Source organism: Cnephaeus nilssonii (genome assembly GCF_951640355.1).
Source record: "Cnephaeus nilssonii genome assembly, chromosome: 16".
In the NCBI taxonomy this organism is placed as follows: domain Eukaryota; kingdom Metazoa; phylum Chordata; class Mammalia; order Chiroptera; family Vespertilionidae; genus Cnephaeus; species Cnephaeus nilssonii.
The window spans coordinates 9,253,950-9,272,220 of NC_137087.1; the positions used below are offsets into that span (position 1 = coordinate 9,253,950).

General features: G+C 41.6%; 1 protein-coding gene across 5 annotated transcripts in view; it reads right to left on the reverse strand.

Annotated features, from left to right (window-relative positions):
* Nucleotides 1-18,004, reverse strand: part of CSGALNACT2 (chondroitin sulfate N-acetylgalactosaminyltransferase 2) — a gene marked incomplete at its 3' end in the record, with an annotated part of 37,145 nt that extends 19,141 nt beyond the window's left edge. For 2 of the 5 annotated variants that reach the window (XR_013814732.1, XM_079793448.1), the window contains exons 1-2: nt 17,901-18,004; nt 469-1,404 (exon numbers count right to left, since the gene is read on the reverse strand). Coding sequence is in view for 4 of the 5 variants with exons in the window: in XM_079793448.1 (XP_079649574.1) it covers nt 469-1,129 (661 nt within the window). Of the gene's footprint in view, nt 1-468; nt 7,843-13,435; nt 13,574-17,900 lie in introns of those variants that run through there. The other 3 variants (XM_079793449.1, XM_079793450.1, XM_079793451.1) reach the window with 3 other exon arrangements.
* Between the last annotated feature and the right edge of the window lie 267 nt (nt 18,005-18,271).

Here is an 18,271-nt window from a genome sequence, read left to right on the forward strand (position 1 = left end):
GCATATTAAATCCATGTATGCCTCCTTTATGTTCTCACATATCTTCTCTCCTCCCTCCAAAATAGAGAATAACCCACTAATCTACAAAATTAGTTTTTTTCATTACTTTATCAAATGGTTTTTAAATCTTGAGCCTTAGTTCATACATTGTTAAAAAAATATAAGGAAGGAACAAAACCAGATAAGAGAGGAGTGCAAATACATACACACATTAATACAGAAACAGTCCTAAGAGTTTTCAGCTTGGGTACTAGTCTTCTGTATAAGCTTAGATTTATTCTATTTCCCTAGTTCTTATTCTCTACTTTATTACAATCATATGATAACTTTTTTCAAAAAGCCACTTCAAACTCTTGGTGGAATGCTGTGGGTAAACACTTAAATGTTTTAATACTGTGGAAAATGACTGATTGACCAGCATACAATAATAGCATTTTGTCATACTAACATAACTATTTTTCACATTACCTTCTATGAAGTCATTCTCATTAAATATCAGTTTCTCTCCAAGGGGACCATCCTCATCTTCCTGTTCATCATCTTCATCAGGATTATTAATGACCTCCAAGCCAGCTTCAATAACTTCCACCAATTCATCTCTCTTGTCTTTTCTAACTGGCTTTTCCTCAGGATGGCGAGTGAGACCCATTTCCAACTGGAATACTTTCATTAAGGTAAAACTTTCAAAGGGAATGACCCCATACTCACTAGGTAGTTTGGCTCCTATGCTAACTTCAGCTTTGTCAATCTGGGAATGAAGAAACTCTAAAAGATCACTAGGTGCTTGTTCTTTGTGGCCTTGATAGCCTATGCCATTAGCCCCTACATTCTTTCTTTCTTGTAATGATCTCATCTTCTCACTCATTTCTTGTAATTCTTGTTTTAGTTGGGCAATTTGGCGTTTCAGACTGGTTGCCCTGGTTTGATAATGTTCTTCTTGCTCCTGTAGTAGGGCTTGATAATACTCTTTACCATAATTTTCTCCAATGACCCCGGGAAGAGATGCATTTCCATCAGTCTGTGGGGCACATTCCAGAAGATACAAAAATAGTACCAAACTGCAGAGTAAAGCAAGACCCAACAGCAACCAGTGGGTCCGGGTCTGAAGAATCAATCCTCTTCTAGGCATTCTTATTAATGTGGACTTGCCCAATGAGATAAGTTCTTTGAGTGTTCATACCTTTAGTAAAAGGTTATCAAAAAATTCAAAACAAAATCAGGATTCCATAAAAGGTACCAAAATGAATTCTTCTGTAGCTTAAAAAATTTCTTCCTTCAGCACTCAAGCCTACTTGTAGAAATGAGAAGTTATGCATACTTCCTATATTGTTACCGCGATATCCAGAATGAAGAAATCTGATCTACAGAATCAGATAAAATTCCATTATATGGGTGGTGACCTTTCTGAAAGAAACAGATCAGAATCAATCAGAATTTTGTTTCCTTAAGTATATCAATTGTTGGCAGCCTCAGTAAATTTATGTGACAACTATATGTTGAACACCATGAGAGGTATTAATACAATTTAGAATATTAGTAAATTGTGGAAGAAATTATTAGGAAAAGTATTTTATAAAACACAAAAATATGACATGTAATACTCCTAACCAGAGTAATGAATTAAAGAAACATTAAAATTATGTTTAGCATAGTTTGTGTTAATAGATTCTACTGTTCTCTATTTGGACACTAGAGGCCTGGTGCACGAAATTCGTGCGTGGGTGGTGGTGGTGGGGGGGGGTCCCTTAGCCTGGCCTGCACCCTCTCGCAATCTGGGACCCCTCAGAGGATGTCCAACTGTTGGTTTAGGTGCAATCCGGGATCACTGGCTCCTAACCTCTCCCCTGCCTGCCTGCCTGATCATCCCTAACCACTCTGCCTGCCTGCCTGATGCTTCTAACTGCTCGTCTGCCTGCCTGATCGCCCCTAACCACTCATCTGCCTGCCTGATCACCCCTAACCTCTCTGCCTGTCTGCCTGATCGCCCCTAACCGCTTGCCTGCCTGCCTTATCGCCCCTAACCACCTCTGCCTGCCTGCCTGATCACCCCTAACTGACTCTGCCTCAGCCCCAGCCACTGCAGCTTCTTCCGGGAGGACGTCGGAAGGTCGTTTAGCTGTCCAGTCTAATTAGCATATAACACTTTTATTATTATAGGTTAAATTGCATGTAGCTCTATATTAACATAGTATTTTAATCAACACACCATTCCCCACCTATTACATATCACAATTTGGGTACTGAGTTTCCAGAAATGGTTTTTTTGTTATATTAATAATGGCTTGCTAGGAAGACTTAGGTTCTTTTGGTTTATTGAATTCAAGAATTTTACTTCATTAATTTCTATGATTCAAATCAATGTAAGAGCCTTAAAATTAAGTGGAAGGAAAAACAATTTCAAAAGGTCACAGACATCTGAAAAACATATTAAAAAACATTTTTACATCCAAAATCCTCCAGTAGATTATTTGAGCATTAGATCACATAATTCTTTCAGAGCAACAGATTTCCTACACTTCTAGAAAGGCTTAGAGTCTATATAAAGAAAAAACATGAACATTTTAATGTGTTGCTTTTTTTTTTTTTTTGCGGAAAAAAAACACACCTTTTATAAATTTACAAAATTACATGGTACCATCCATACCACAACCAGTTGTGTGAACTCTCCCGTGTTTCTCTCTGAACAAAGAATTCTTAACTCTAGAAGTAGATATGGTTAAACTTAGCAGTCAGGAGACAGGGGAGGCCTCTGCCCCAGAGAGAACTTCCATTCTAATGAAGCGTTTGTCAAGAAGGATATGTAACAGTATACAGTAGGCTTTTAACAGATGTTCTCTACCAGTGCAGCAGGACTTATGGAAGATCACCAGGAACATGAGTCCTAGTCACTTTCTTACTGATTAGGAAAGCCTGGATGCTTTCTGTGAAAGATGCTGCATTGTGTGCTTTTTGTGGAACATCCTATCTAATAAAAAGGGAATATGCTAATTGACTGTCACACCCTTACAAAGATGGCAGCGCCCACGGCCAATAAGGAGGGAATATGCTAATTGAATGCCACGCCCTCAAAGATGGCAGTGCCCACAGCCACAAGATGGCAGTGCCCAGTCCCCTCAGCAGGCCCGGCCGTGCCGCGTGCCTGCCTCCGGAGTCCCCCAGTCCCCTCAGTCCCCCAGCTGCCCAAGGCCGGCCCGAGGCACAGGCAAGCCTTGGATGGTGGCTGCCCAGCCGACGCCTGAGGCTCAGGCAAGTCTCGGATGGCGACTGCCCAGCTGCCCAGGGCTGGCCTGAGGCACAGGCAAGTCTCGGATGGTGGCTGCACAGCTGCTCAGGGCTGGCCCAAGACGCAGGCAAGCCTTGGATGGCAGCTGCCCAGCCGCCCAGGGCCGCCCGAGGCTTGCGCTGCCGGCAGTGGCAGCAGCAGAGGTGTGATGGGGGCATCGCCTTCCCCTGATCGCCGGGTCACCTCCTGCCCCTGAGGGCTCCCAGACTGTGAGAGGGGGCAGGCCGGGCTGAGAAACCCCCCTCCAGTGCATGAATTTTTATGCACCGGGCCTCTAGTCCTATATAATAAAAGGCTAATATGCAAATTGACTGAACGGCAGAAAGACCGGTCGCTATGATGTGCACTGACCCCCAGGGGGCAGACGCTCAAAGCTGAAGCTGACCCCTGGTGGTCAGTGTGCTCCCACAGGGGGAGCACCGCTCAGCCAGAAGCTGGGCTCATGGCTGGCGAGCACAGCAGCAGTGGCAGGAGCCGCTCCCGCCTCTGCAGCAGTGCTAAGGATGTCCGACTGACCGAGGGCTCCCGGACTGCAAGAGGGTGCAGGCTGGGCTGAGGGACACCCCCCCAAGTGCACGAATTTCGTGCACCGGGCCTCTAGTATATGTATAAAATGTAGGATAGATTCAAACTTCTTATGGTTAATAGACCACAAACAATGGGTACCCTTAGCCATTTATTGTTTTAGTTAACCAAATGATAATGAAGTAGCTTGAAAAATTTAATTCACCACTGAAATAGCAGTATATGTCACATATAGTTTTGTGTTACAATTATATATACATATATTTAGATTTCCACATAAAATGTATTTATAAGTGGGCTGAGCTTTACTATGACAGCATCTACTTTATAGATTATAAATTTTGTTTAATTGTAAATGATGTAGAAAACAGATAGAAAAAAATTTTGGTATTAAGAAATTATCTAGGGAGCGTATGAGATCTTACTCCCTGGCATATGCCGTCAGTTTGGCTCAAATAAACTCTTATAAAAATTCTCTACAGGTTTGGACATTTCTTACATTGGCATTTACTTGGCATAGTGTGACAGGATTCTGAAGAAGCCCACCCAGGACCATCCTGTGGCCCTGGACCGGTACTAGGTAAAGCAAGGGCTCATTGTACCCCACAGACTCTACACTTTGTATCAAGTGAACTTGGGTGAATCCTGGGCCTCCTTGCTTTAAGTAGCAGGCTATGGCTTTATTTGAACTGTTTTTAGAAAATCCTTGAGGTGGATAATGGTTGAGATAACTTGGGGAGAGGGGAAAAAATTGGGTTGCTGCTTTTACTAGTAATTTCAGCTTTTTGATTGGATTGCTTACTGGCAGTCTGAACAAAATCTCTGCTAATTAAATGAGAGACTGAGCTCTCTTTAGCTCTGAGAGAGAAAGGACACTTGCTCCCCAACCCAATAACAGCTGCTTCAGACCACCAAATCCAGAGAGGCAGAGAAGGTGCCAGTGAGGCAGTGCAGCCAATCCCAGAGAAGCATGCGGGAGCCCTGGGAGGACAGAGAGCCTTGAAATGGGTTCACCCTGAAAGAGTGGGACCTGAGAGAGGGGCCCTGTCTTGGAAAGCATCGCTATTCTTGCTGCATTTGATAAGCTCTTTCTGGCCCTTGTTTGAGTATTCTTAGGTGACAAAGAATCTTTGTGGGGTTTCCAGAGAAAAAAATTTCTCTAGGGTATAAAGCAGTCCTATAAAGATATCCACTGCAATTAGCTCTTCTGGAGACGTGCATGTAAGGGTTGGTTTTCCCTAGAACTTTGTTCACACTCTACAGATCTCAAAATTAACTTGGGAAATCATGCCACCCAGGTCAACAAGGTCCACCATGTCAGCCTTGTTTAGTTTATAACTAAGATGGCCAAAATGAGGATCCTCTGATACTTCTAAATGATTTTTTGCATGCACAGTTAGGAATAGCTGGCTATAAAATTAGGCAGAATGAATAAAAATCATATTTAATTGGTCTCTTGAATCTTCAAAAAGAGGATATAAATAAATAGATCACCTATGATGTCGTTTAGGTGTCAACACAATTTTTTGTGGTATTAAAAAAATGGCTTACAGCCGATCAATGATCCTCTCTCGTCATTGCTGTTTCAATCTCTCTTTCCCTCTCCCCTTCTTCTCTGAAATCAATAAAAATGTATTTTACTAAATCAATCAATCAATGGCTGTCCTTATTTTAAAAGGGAGAAGGTCATTTGGAACTTGACTTGCCAAGGACAGAGATGAATTGTAAATGCCTCCTAAACAGAATTTAGATCCAACTGTTCTCTCTTTGTGTCTATCTGTATGTGTCTACATATATGTATGTTATAAATGTGAGATAATTTTCTACCTCTGGATGGTATTGTTAAAATTAATTTAAAGCCAACCACTTCCGAGAATTGGGTATTCTAAAATTCTCAGAAATATAGAAACTAACTCAAATGCTTTTCAAGTATACATGATCTAAGGTTAATCCTTAGTAAAGAAAAACTTGCTTAAGTTTACTGCTTCAAATAAAACATAATGTCTTTATTTTGCCTGGGTTTTACAAAAATAAGTCATTGTTAATAACTGACTTTTATGTCTATGAAAAATGTTTTCAGAGGTTATAAAATGTCCAGTTAAAGAATGCTTTCCATTAGAAATTGATGTTTTAATTAGAAATTGAGGTTTTAAGGGTTAAAAGTCTCAATATAGACAGAAATAACTTGCAGTGTTCCAGAAGGGCCTATGAAATATGTCAAAAGACTTGTCTTTTATGTTAAATTGCAAGGGAAAATCAGAGGGAAAACTATGAAGAGTTAGGGCTATGGAAAACTCAACACAGCTGCTTGGCTTTTCCCTGCTCTCTGGCTTCCCATTTTCCAGTTTTTGCATTCCTTCACGCATCACCATACATTTAAGCTGAACTTAGATGAGGAAACTTATGGGCTGACATTACTGAAAGGAGATATCTTATACTATCGCCAAGGTTTGATAGAGTCACTTCAAGACAATGCCAAATTGGTAACTGCGTCCTTTCACAGTGAACTCCCAGGAGACAAAGACTTTAAAATTTTGATTATTGAAAAGGACATCAAATAAAAGATACTCTTCAACCCCATTAGAAGGGGCCTTATCAGGCACCTAACCACAAATGGACATCCACCCCATCTCTGATACTCATTTCCACTTATCACGGTCATCAAAGCCCTCTAGGGTGAGAAACTGCTGATATCAGAAGTAGACAGCTATCCCAAGACATCGACAAACCTGATACTGAACTCAGAATCCATTTTGTTTGACTGTCATAATAAGTTATTTGTTCTTTGGTTTTTCTACATAGTCCAACTGTTTATGATTACTGAACATGTATAAGATAACTGTTAACATTCTTTTCATGATTTATGTAATTGTTATATTAGATGTCAAATACAGAAAAATGAGACAGAAGGCAAAACTTGGATCATGATAGTCATAAGACAGAAATGATCCAGAGTGTTTTTTTCCTAATGAAGACCATAAGACCTGTCTTCCATTTATCTGCCCTTTTCTTTTTTGGGGAAAATTTGGCCTCAGCTCAGATCATATGGTTCCAGTATTGCCCCATCCCCAGTGGTTCACAAGATGAAGTCAATACTGAGACTTCCTAGGAGTGAGCCTTCCTAGCACTGTGAGAACACATTATCTGACCAAAAAGTCAGTCATCAATGCATGTTGATTTATTACCAAAAGGGGAAACTGTGAATGAAAAAAAGGGTGGGTTCTATAGAAAGTAACCTTACACAGTGACCTGATCATAAATTTTTACCTGGGCAGGTTATAGTGGGTTTAGTCATGCCCCAGGCTTGGAACTTCTTTAGTGAAAAGTTTTAAACTAGCCCTGTCCATTGCTCTTGTGCATCTAGGTTAACACATCTTTGAAATACCAGAAGAAGTAATACCCTTTGAAAGGTGTATTAATCCTCAAGAGAGCACAGAATCTTATTAACTAACCTATAATCCAATCCCCACCTTGCTCTCTCCAATCTTTGGTTAAGTCCTCTCTTTAATTTCTCAAGTGCATAAAAGAAACTGCAGCCCTAGCTGGTTTGGCTGAGTGGATAGAGCATCGGCCCATGGACTGAAGGGTCCCAGGTTTGATTCCTTGGTTGCAGGCTCCATCCCAGGCCCTGATCCGGAGCATACAGGAGGCAACTAATGGATCTGTCTCTCTCACTTCAATATTTCTCTCTTGCTGTCTCTCCCCATCCCTTCCACTACTTATAAACAAACAAATAAATAAACAAACAAAAAATAAAGATGCAAAGCTATTATTAGTTCTACTAGAGGCCCGGTGGGGGGGCGGGGGTGTGGAGGAGTGTGTCCCTCAGCCCAGCCTACACCCTCTCCAATCTGGGATCCCTCTCACAATCCAGGACTGCTGGCTCCCAAATGCTCACCTGCCTGCCTTCCTGATTGCCGCTAACCACTTCTGCCTGCCAGCCTGATCACCCCCTAACCACTCCCCTGCCAGCCTGACTGATGTCTAACTGCTCCCCTGCCAGCCTGTTTGCCCCCAACTTCCCTCCTCTGCCGGCCTGGTCATCCCTAACTGCCCTCCCCTGCAGGCTTGATTGCCCCCAACTGCCCTCCCCTGCAGGCCTGGTCCCTCCCAACTGCCCTCCCCTGCTGGCCTTCTTGTGGTGGCCATCTTGTGTCCACATGGGGGCAGGATCTTTGACCACACGGGGGCAGCTATCTTGTGTGTTGGAGTGATGGTCAATCTGCATATTACTCTTTTATTAGATAGGGTAGAGGCCTGGTGCATGGGTGGGGGCTAGCTGGTTTGCCCTGAAGGGTGTCCCGGATCAGGGTGGGGGTTCCCTTGGGGTGTGGGGCGGCCTGGGCGAGGGACCTGTGGTGGTTTGCAGGCCGGCCATGCCCCCCGGCGACCCAAGCGGAGGCCCTGGTATCTAGGATATATTTATCTTCTACAATTGAAACTTTGTAGCCTGGAGCGGAGCCAAGCCTTCTGCTTGCTCCGTGGCTGGCAGCCATTTCTGTTGGGGTTAATTCACCTTCTACAATTGAAACTTTGTAGCCTGGAGTGGAGGCCTAGGCCGGCCAGGGTGTGCGGAAAGCTTAGCTTCCTCCGTCACCGGGGGCAACCCTAGCCTGCTCTCTCCAGCTCCGTGGCTGCTGCCATTTTTGTTAGGATTTATCTTCTATAATTGAAACTTTGTAGCCTTAAGCGGAGGCCTGGGCCGGCCAGGGTGTGCGGAAAGCTTGGCTTCCTCTATCACCGGGGAAACCCAAGCCTCCCTCCTGCTTGCTCAGTGGCTGCAGCCATCTTGGTTGGGTCAATTTGCATAATCGTGCCTGATTGGCTGGTGGGCGTGGCTGGTGGGTATAGCGGAGTGATGGTTAATTTGCATATTACTCTTTTATTAGACAGGATGACTTGACCATGCCTTAAAACTCTAATTCCTAGCATAAGACACCACTCAAATTTCATTAATTAAAAAATAAAATTCTGTGGTATCTTTTTAATATTTATAAGTTATTACTAGCCCATTTATTATGGAAAAGACTAAAACTAAAAATATGGAAACAATCTTATATAAATTAATAAAGTTATACATATTTAAGTATATTATACTCAAACTGTTTTGAAGTGAAACTTGATAACAGAACTAATGTAAACTAAGTACATCTACCTTTTTTCAATATGATACCTCCTAGTTATTTTTCTTTATATAGACAATGTATTTTAAACTGTGAGATATAACCCATTAATGGGTCATACCAAAGGTTTATTTTTCATTGAAACAGAATAGGAAATATCAGTATATATTACAGCAAGTTTTGTGTTGCAATTATACATATATATGATCTCTACAGAACTGTATTTATACATTTTGCTGTTATATCTTGATTGCCATCATTCTATGCAATGTGTTGCTATCATAAATAAGGTTCACTCATAGCACAGATTTAATCCCAAGCAAACTTCTAAGCATAAACTGCAGATAGTTAAGTGTTCTGAGAAGAGAATGGGATATACTGTGGAGATAAAAAAAAATAAGCTGTTCAAGATATGGAATACAAAATCTAAGATCTCAGAGTTGCAAAAAACCTAAGAAGCCATCAATTCTTACTCTCTAAAACAGACTAAAGAGACTTTCTCTTATAGCCCAGATGGAGTAACAGGGACCAGATTTACTCTCACACTTGAAATAACCTAAAACAAACAAACAAACAAACAAACAAACCTCCAAATATGAAACAGTGGTTTCAAGATACTGAATACTGGTAATAAAAGAGAGTGATCCCTTGGAGAAACAAGAAACAGTTGCCCAACTTACTGCCTTAGTCTCCAGGCCATAGCACAGGTAGCAAAACCTAAACAGAGCCCAACAGACTCCTTAAGTTGATGAGATGGAGCTGACAGTCTGGGCAGACCAAGGCAATTAGGTTCAAAGGATATAATTTGAGAGGTGAGATCTGCAGAGAGAGAGAACTCCAGAGATCTGAAGAGGACAGTATTTGGGAATTCAGCAGAGCACTGATAAGTGCAGTCATGTGAAGAAACTGATGCTAAGGAAAGAACCACACAAAAAATTAGAGGACATAGAACTCAGCACTCATATAGGGCCAGGAATAGTGCACGGACCCACCAGACAGACTGGAAAACCTCCCAAATTCATAGGGAAATGGGTAGAGTATTCAAAAAGGTCTTAGCTCTAGACTAAACATGGCTCTGGTCCTGCCTAACAAATCTTTTAAAAAAATCATTTTTAATTTTCAATTACAATTGATTCATATTATTGTATTAGTTTTAGGTGTACACCCCAGTGATTAAAAATAACTTACTAAATGGTCATCCTGATAAATCTCACACGATACAGTTATTAGAATATTACCGACTGTATTCCCTAAGCTGTACTTTACATCCCCATGACTATTCCATAACAACCAATTTGTACTTCTTAATCCCTTCACCTTTTTTAGCCATCTCCCAACCCCCCTCCTATCTGGCATCCATCAAAAAATTCTCTGTATCTATGAGTTTGTTTCTGTTCTGCTTGCTATTTATTTTGGTTTTTAGATTCAATTGTTGATAGATATGTATTTATTGCTGTTTTATTGTTCATATTTTTTCTTTTTCTCTTTTTCTTTGTAAAGAAGAACCTTTAACATTTCATATAATACTGGTTTGATGGTGATGAACTCATTTAGCTTTTTCTTGTCTGGGAAGCTCTTTATCTGTTCTTTCATTTTAATTGATGGCTTTGCATTATAGGTCTTTGCTTTTCATCACTTTGAATATTTGTCACTCCCTTTTTTTTTTTAAATTAAAAAAATATATATATTTTATTCACTTTTTACAGAGAGGAAGGGAGAGGGATAGAGAGTTAGAAACATCCATGAGAGAGAAACATCGATCAGCTGCCTCCTGCACACCTCCTACTGGGGATGTGCCCGAAAGCAAGGTACAAGAAACATCGATCAGCTGCCTCCTGCACACCTCCTACTGGGGATGTGCCCGAAAGCAAGGTACAAGTCCTTGACCGGAATCGAACCTGGGACCCTTCAGTCCGCAGGCCGACGCTCTATCCACTGGGCCAAACCGGCCAGGGCTTGTCACTCCCTTTTGGCTTGCAAAGTTTCTGTTGATAAATCAGCTGACTGTCTTATGGGAGCTAGCTTGTAGGTAATTTACTGCTTTTCTCTTGCTGCTTTTAAGGTTCTCTTCTTTGTGTTTAACCTTTGCCATTTTAATTATGATGTGTCTTAATGTGGGCTTCTTTGGGTTCATCTTGTTTGGGACTCTGAGCTTCCTGAACTTGTATGTCTATTTCCTTCACCAAGTTAGGGAAGTTTTCTGTCATTTTTTCAAATATATTTTAATTTCTTGCTCTCTCTTCCCCTTCTGGCACCTCCACGATGCAAATATTGGTTGAAGTCATCCCAGAGACTCCTTACACTATCTTTATTTATTTGGATTCTTTTTTCTTTTTGCTGTTCTGATTGGGTGTATTTTGCTTCCTTATATTCCCAATCGCTGATTTGATTCTCAGCTTTATCTACTCTACTGTTTTGTTTTTTGGATTCCACAAATAAGTGAAATCATATGGTATTTGTCTTTCTCTGTTTGACATATTTCACTTAGCATAATACCCTTTAGGTCTATCCATATTGTCACAAATGGTAAGGTTTCATTCATTTTATGGCCGAGTAATATTCCGTTCTATATATGTACCGCTTTTTCTTTATCTGATCATCTACTGATGAACACTTAAGTTTGGGGGCTGGGTGAAAAAGGTGAAAGGATTAAGAAGTACAAAATGGCAGTTGTAAAATAATCATGAGGATATAAAGTATAGCATAAAGAATATAGTCAATAATATTGTAATAGCTATGTAGGGTGCCAGGTGGGAACTTATCAGGGGGAACACTTCATAAGTTATATAAATGTCTAATCACTATGCTATACCCCTGAAACTAATATAATCCTGAATGTCAAGTGTAATTTTTTTTATAAAGTATGAAAAGACAAGTCACAGACCTGTAGAAAATATGTGCAAAGCATTTATTTCATAAAGGACTTTTATTCCAAATATATTGTAAAACCTATTAAAATACAATGATAACAAAACAAACACAACTCAATTTAAAATTGACAAAAGATGTGAACAAAAACTTCAAATAAGTACAGACAAAAAATGCTCAACATTATTAGTCATTAGGAAAATGCAAATTTAAACCACAATGAGATACCACTACTCAAAATGGCTAATTTTAGAATGGTTAAAATTAAAGACTGATGTGTTGGTGACAATGTGGAGGAACTAGAAGTTTTTCATAAACTGCTGGCAGGAATGTAAGATGTTTTCACAGTTTCTTAACAAGTTAAACATAAACCTCCCATATAACCAAGCCACTCCATTCCTAGATATTTATGCAAGATAAATGAAAGCATATGTCCACATAAAGAGTCGTACACAAATGTTCAGAGCAAGTTTATCAACTGTTCAGCAATAAAAAGGAATAAACTACTGATACATGCTTCGACATAGGTAAAACTCAATAATTACTCTGAGTGATAGAAGCTAGACAACAAACAAGTACATACTGTATAAACCTAATTATATAAAATTCTAAAAAATGTAAGGTAACTTCTAGTGAGAGAAAGGAGATTGAGTCAATGGTTGCCCGGAATGGGGGGAGAGTCAGGGAGTAGGGATGTGGTAAGGCTTAAGAGGTGGTACCAAGAAGGAATTACAAAAGGGCACAAAGAAACTTTTGGTATTGATTGATAATGTCCATCATTTTTGATTTGGTGATGATTTCACAGATGCACACATATATTCAAATTATCCAATTGCATGCTTTAAATATGTGTAGTGCCCTGGCCGGTTTGACTGGGTGGTCAGAGGACTGAAGGGTCTTGGGCTTGATTTTCTGGTCAAGGGCTTGATCCCGGCCTGGCCCCAGGTTGGGGCATGTGTGGGAGGCAACCAATTGATGTGTCTCTCTCTGATTCCATAATTTTATGGTCCTACTAATACTTATTTCACACATAATTTCCAGGATAACATATACTGCAGTGTACCAAACTAACTTCTGATATAAGAGTAACCAACGGCCTTCTGCAAAATATAAATAATCCATTTGAATATACTTTATTTTTAAAATTCTATTCTGTATAATCTTCCTAAACTTTCTGTATAGAATAATTATTATTAAAGTTTTAAAAAACTAAATTTATAGTTTTGAGTTTACTTTTTACACAACAAAAACAAAGTCACAAAATTATTTGGAAAAGATGAACACTGTCAGAAAACAAAAACAAAACAAACTAAAACATTATGAGGCATAAATATTTGTGAAGGAGGGAATTACATTTTATTTCTTGAGTAATTTATGAATATTAAAAATGACACATAGGTTATTTAACATGTCCATGAATCAATTGTAAGTATTTAGAAATAAAAGTATGATTATCATAAGACAGCACCTCATTCAACAAATATTTTGAATATCTATTGTGTGTCAAGCACTAAATGGACATGTTACTTATCATAAGCAAAATTCCTGTATATACAGAGGTCCAGTTCCTGTCCTCTAACCAGGGGTTAGCAAACATTTTAGGTAGAGTCAGACAGTAAACATCATATTCACTTACCTCCATCTTGTAGCACAAAAGCAGCCATAGATGATGTGTAAATGAATGAGCATAGTTATGGTCCAATGGACACTGAAACTTGTACTTCATATAATTTTCATGTCACAAAGTATTCTTCCTCTTTTTTTTTTTCAAGCACTTAAAATGTAAAAACCACTCTTAGGTCACAAGTCATAATAAAATAAGTGGCCAGCTAGGTTTGGCAACCCGTGCTCTAAAGTCTTACATTTTTTTACACTTCCCCCAATTTTTTATAGTTCCCCATGTGATTAAAAGGTTACACATGATATAAGGCATACAATGAAACCTCTCCCTTCTATCCCAGAGGCACAGTTCTCCTCTTTCCAGTTTTTGTGTATCCTTCCAAATCTATTGCCATGATTACGCATTTCAGTATAAATAGCCTTATATATACATGACTCTCCACACATATTATTCCATCTATAGGATGAATCCCTGGAGATGGAAATGCTGAGTTATATTTCCTTAAAGAGTTTATTCTAACATGTAATTAGTCAGTATCTATAGCTTCTCCCTTGCTCAGGATAAGCCTTCCAAAATGCCTTTACCTATTTCCCACCTTCCCAACCAACTTTAAAAAAATCAGGCTCAAAGGACTTATATGCATGCATATAAGCACAACAAATGGACACAAGACAACTGGGGGGTGGGATGAGGGCATGCGACAGGGGGTAGAGGAGGTTGGGGGAGGGTCAATGGGGGAAAAAATGAGATATATGTACTATTACATGTAATACTTTAAACAATAAAAAAATATTTTAAAAAATCAGGTTGAATGTTTGTTCCGAATTATAGACTTATTATACCTACTCTGTTTTATGAATCCTTCCTTATGGTTGTCAATATCTTAGAGTTGAGAAATACGTTTTAATGTTTTCTTTGATCACTATTTCTTGAACTCCACCTCTGTTTTTCTTAGATTATTTTTTATTTGATGTAAACATCCTGGGGCATTCCTGAGGCCTGGATGAAAATGACTTATTTTGCTTCCACTCTGAATGATAGTTTAGTTAGGGATAAGATTCAGAGTTCAAAATATGTCCCATGAGCACATTTTACTTAGATAACTGCACCACTGTCATCTAACATTCCATGTCCAGATTAAAAGTCTAACTGCAAGTCTGACTTTCATCCCTTTATAGGAAACCATATGCTTCTCTTTGGAAGCTTATGAGATTGTATATTTATCCATGAAGTTCATAAATTTCATCAGAATGTATCAGTCTTTTCTATTCATAAATACTTCTACTCAGAGAAATTTTCTTGTTTTCTTCCTTTGTTCCTTTTGACAATATTTTGGTTCCATCTATATATATAAAAGCCTAAGCGACCATCGCAACTGAACGGACAACCACACAGGCTGCGTGGGGCGACCAGGCCGGCAGGGGGGGGGGGGGGTCAGTGAGGGGCGACCAAACGACCGAGCAGCAGGCTGCGTGGGGCGACCAGGCCAGCAGGAGGGTCAGTGAGGGGCGACCAAATGACCGAGCAGCAGGCTGCATGGGGCGACCAGGCCGGCAGAGGGGGGGTCAGTGAGGGGTGACCAAACGACCGAGCAGCAGGCTGTGTGGGGCGACAAGGCTGGCAGAGGGGGCAGTTGGGGGCGACCAGCCTGGCGGGGGGGGGGGGGGGCAGGGAGGGGCGACCAGGCCGGTAGAGGGGGGCAGTGAGTGGTGACCAGGCTTGCGGGGGGGGGGGGGCAGAGTTGGGGGCAACCAGGCCAGCATGGGGGGCAGTAAGGGGCAAGCAGGGTGGCGGGTGGGGGGAAGTTAGGGGCGACCAGGCTGGCAGGGTGGGGCAGTTGGGGGTGACCAGGCTGGCAGGGGGCGCAGTAAGGGGCGACCAGGCAGGTGAGCAGTTAGGAGCCAGTGGTCCTGGATTGTGAGAGGGATGTCCGACTGCTGGTATAGGCCCGATCCTGGGGGCCTAAACTGGCAGTCAGACATCCCCTGAGGGATCCCGGATTGGAGAGGGTGCAGGCTGGGCTGAGACCCCCCCTCCCCCGCCCCGTGCACCGGCCTCTAGTTCTATTATAAAGTAGGAATGGGAAATCTGGCATTTATTGTGAGTTGCAAGGGGATGAAGTTGGGGGAAAGAAGCTGTCAGAAACCCTCAATTTGTGCCACATCTTTCCAAAAGCTTTCTGAAAAGGTATACTTCCCCCACTGCACAGATGAAGAAATGGAGACTAGAGAGGGAAGGGTTGATTTATATTTGCCAGTACTTTGTCTCCTAAGTGATAGTGTCTTTCTGTTTGGCTTCGGCTGTCCAAGACTCTGCCTGGATACTCCTACTCTCATGATCTCTATTTTCTTTGTGGTTATTTCTCCTCTTCACATTTCTTTTACCTCCTGGAACTCTTATGAGATGTAAAATGGCTCTTCTAGATCTCTTTTCGATGTTATGGCTATTTTTTCCTATTTTCTGTTTTAATATTCAAGAACTGATTGCTTACTTTCAGGGCAGCTTGTATGTGTTCAAATGGCAAGATATCCTTCTAAATCTAGCACATGAATATTTCTTTTAAAGTTTCTTCTGTTTCTTACATTGACTCCATTGTTTCAGGACTAGTTCTTGTATTTGTTCAGTCTGGGGCATCTCTTCCATGTTACCGATTTCCCACAAATGCTTAATGATTTTTGTTGTTGGTTCCCATGATAAACGTATCAATGTATCTTAGGACCCTAGAAATCACTGTACTCTTGTAGTAAATTCACATTTGTAACTAATCCTATAATTCAATTCTATATATTCTACCCCTACTTGTGTAGGATGACAATAACAGTGTAATAAGTTCTTTGATGTGCAATCCCATGATTCTTCAATCCATTTTTAGTCATATCTTTCTGGTGTTTCATTTCCCCTAACAACCACCGACTTGAGTAACATAGTTCTTACCTAAGTGTTATACAACAAGCTTCAGGGACAGATCATCACCAGCTCTAACAGACTTCTCCAACAGACAGTTAAAGAAGTAGTAACAGTCTGGGAGAAGATCATCATAGATATGCAACCCAAGGATTAAATAAAATAATAATATGATGAGTCACTTAAGTTTTGAAATCATAATAGTTATGCCTTTTACCAATCTTTATTATGGAAGTTAAAATAAGAAATTCTACCTTTTTAAGAAGGCTTCATGTTAAAGGTAATTTTCTGCCTATCTTATGATTCAGACATTTCACAGCTGACAGAAACACATACAGATGTTCACCAAGACATTTACAAGAATGTCCACAGTAGTCTTCAAAACACATAATATACAAATATTGGAAACACAAATTTAACATCAACAGAAGAGTAATCATATAATCACACAAACAAGTACTGCACAGCAAAAAAGAAAAAAAAATGGACCAATGTTACACGAAACATCAGGAGTGAATCTCACAGTAATATACTGTACAATTCCATTAATATGAAGCCCAAAGTAGACAAAACTAATACATGAAGACAGAAATCCAAATGCTGATTAGGGGGCAAGGGCATTATTGACTTGGAAGAAGCAGAGGGAAATTCCTGGGGTGATAGAAATGTTCTATATAAATGTAGGTATCACTTCATCAAGCTGGTCGTTATACAAGTTCATAAACATACAAAAATTCATCGAGCTGTACTATTAAGATTTATGCGCTTGATGACTTCATTTGTGTTTTACACCTCAATAAAAAAAAAAAAAGGTAAGAAAAAATGTAATTTCCAAACTGGTTGGAACTAAAACTGTGCTTACGGGTGTCCAAATTCTCTGAGCCATAAATGCTGGAAATGCAACATCAAAGGGATGACACAAAATGAGCATTACCTCCTCAGTCACAAAATCCTGGGTTTCCCACTCCGTGTTCGAAAGCACTGTCACTACAACACGCAAAGGCAACACGAACTGCCCAGAAGTTAAGACCCAACCCGGACCCCCGCGGCGGTGACTGTCAGACGTCGCACCCAAGCCTCCGGACCAGGCTGAAGGACAAAAGCTTGCTTTATAGTCAAATTTTCATTCTGCCAAGAACATCACCACCAATAGCAGCAACACGGTGGCGTTTACAAACGATTCCTCAGTAAGTTGCTCCAGAATAGTGCGATTTTCAAGATGAACTGACGCCGGAGGTCCCCTCCCGAGCAGCCTCGGCCCCGCGTTCCCACCCGAGCGTGTGCACCCACCCCCAGAGGCGCCGCTGCCGGCAGGCGGCCGGCCGGGAGGGCGCCCGGGCGAAAGGAGGGATAAAAATAAACCCGCAAGTCAGCGCTGGCAGCAGCGTTCTCAAAAGAAAACCAACTGCTCGAGAATCCGCGGCTCTTCCCGACGCCAGGGAAGACTTCGGAGGGCTCGTCCGCGGGGCGGCCCCGGGTGACCCGACCCGGACAGACTCGCAGCCCCGAACCGCGCCCGGCGGAGCCGCAGGCGGGCCAGGCCGGGGGGCGGGGGGTAGGGGGACCGGGTACTCACCGCGCTCACCAGCCCCGCACCGAGCCGCCGCTTCCTCCTCCTCCTCTTCCTCCTCCTCCTCGCAGCAGCCTGGCGGTGTTCTGCCCGCCGGGGGCCGCGCCGCGGCGCCCGCACCGCCACTTCCGGCAGCGCGAGGAAACCCGCCCCCGCGCGGCGCGCGCCCTCCCGCCCGCCACGCCCACGCCCGGAAGCCACGCCCACGCCCGCGGTGACTCCGCCCCCCGTCGTTGCCCAGTGCCTGCAAACAAAGCTCGATAACTGGCGTACAGTATAGATTAATCGATTATCTGTTAAAAATGTGTGTGTTGTGTGTGTGCCTGTGTAAACCCAACAGTGATTTGTGGAGGCGAAGAGAGTGCCCGAAGCAGGAA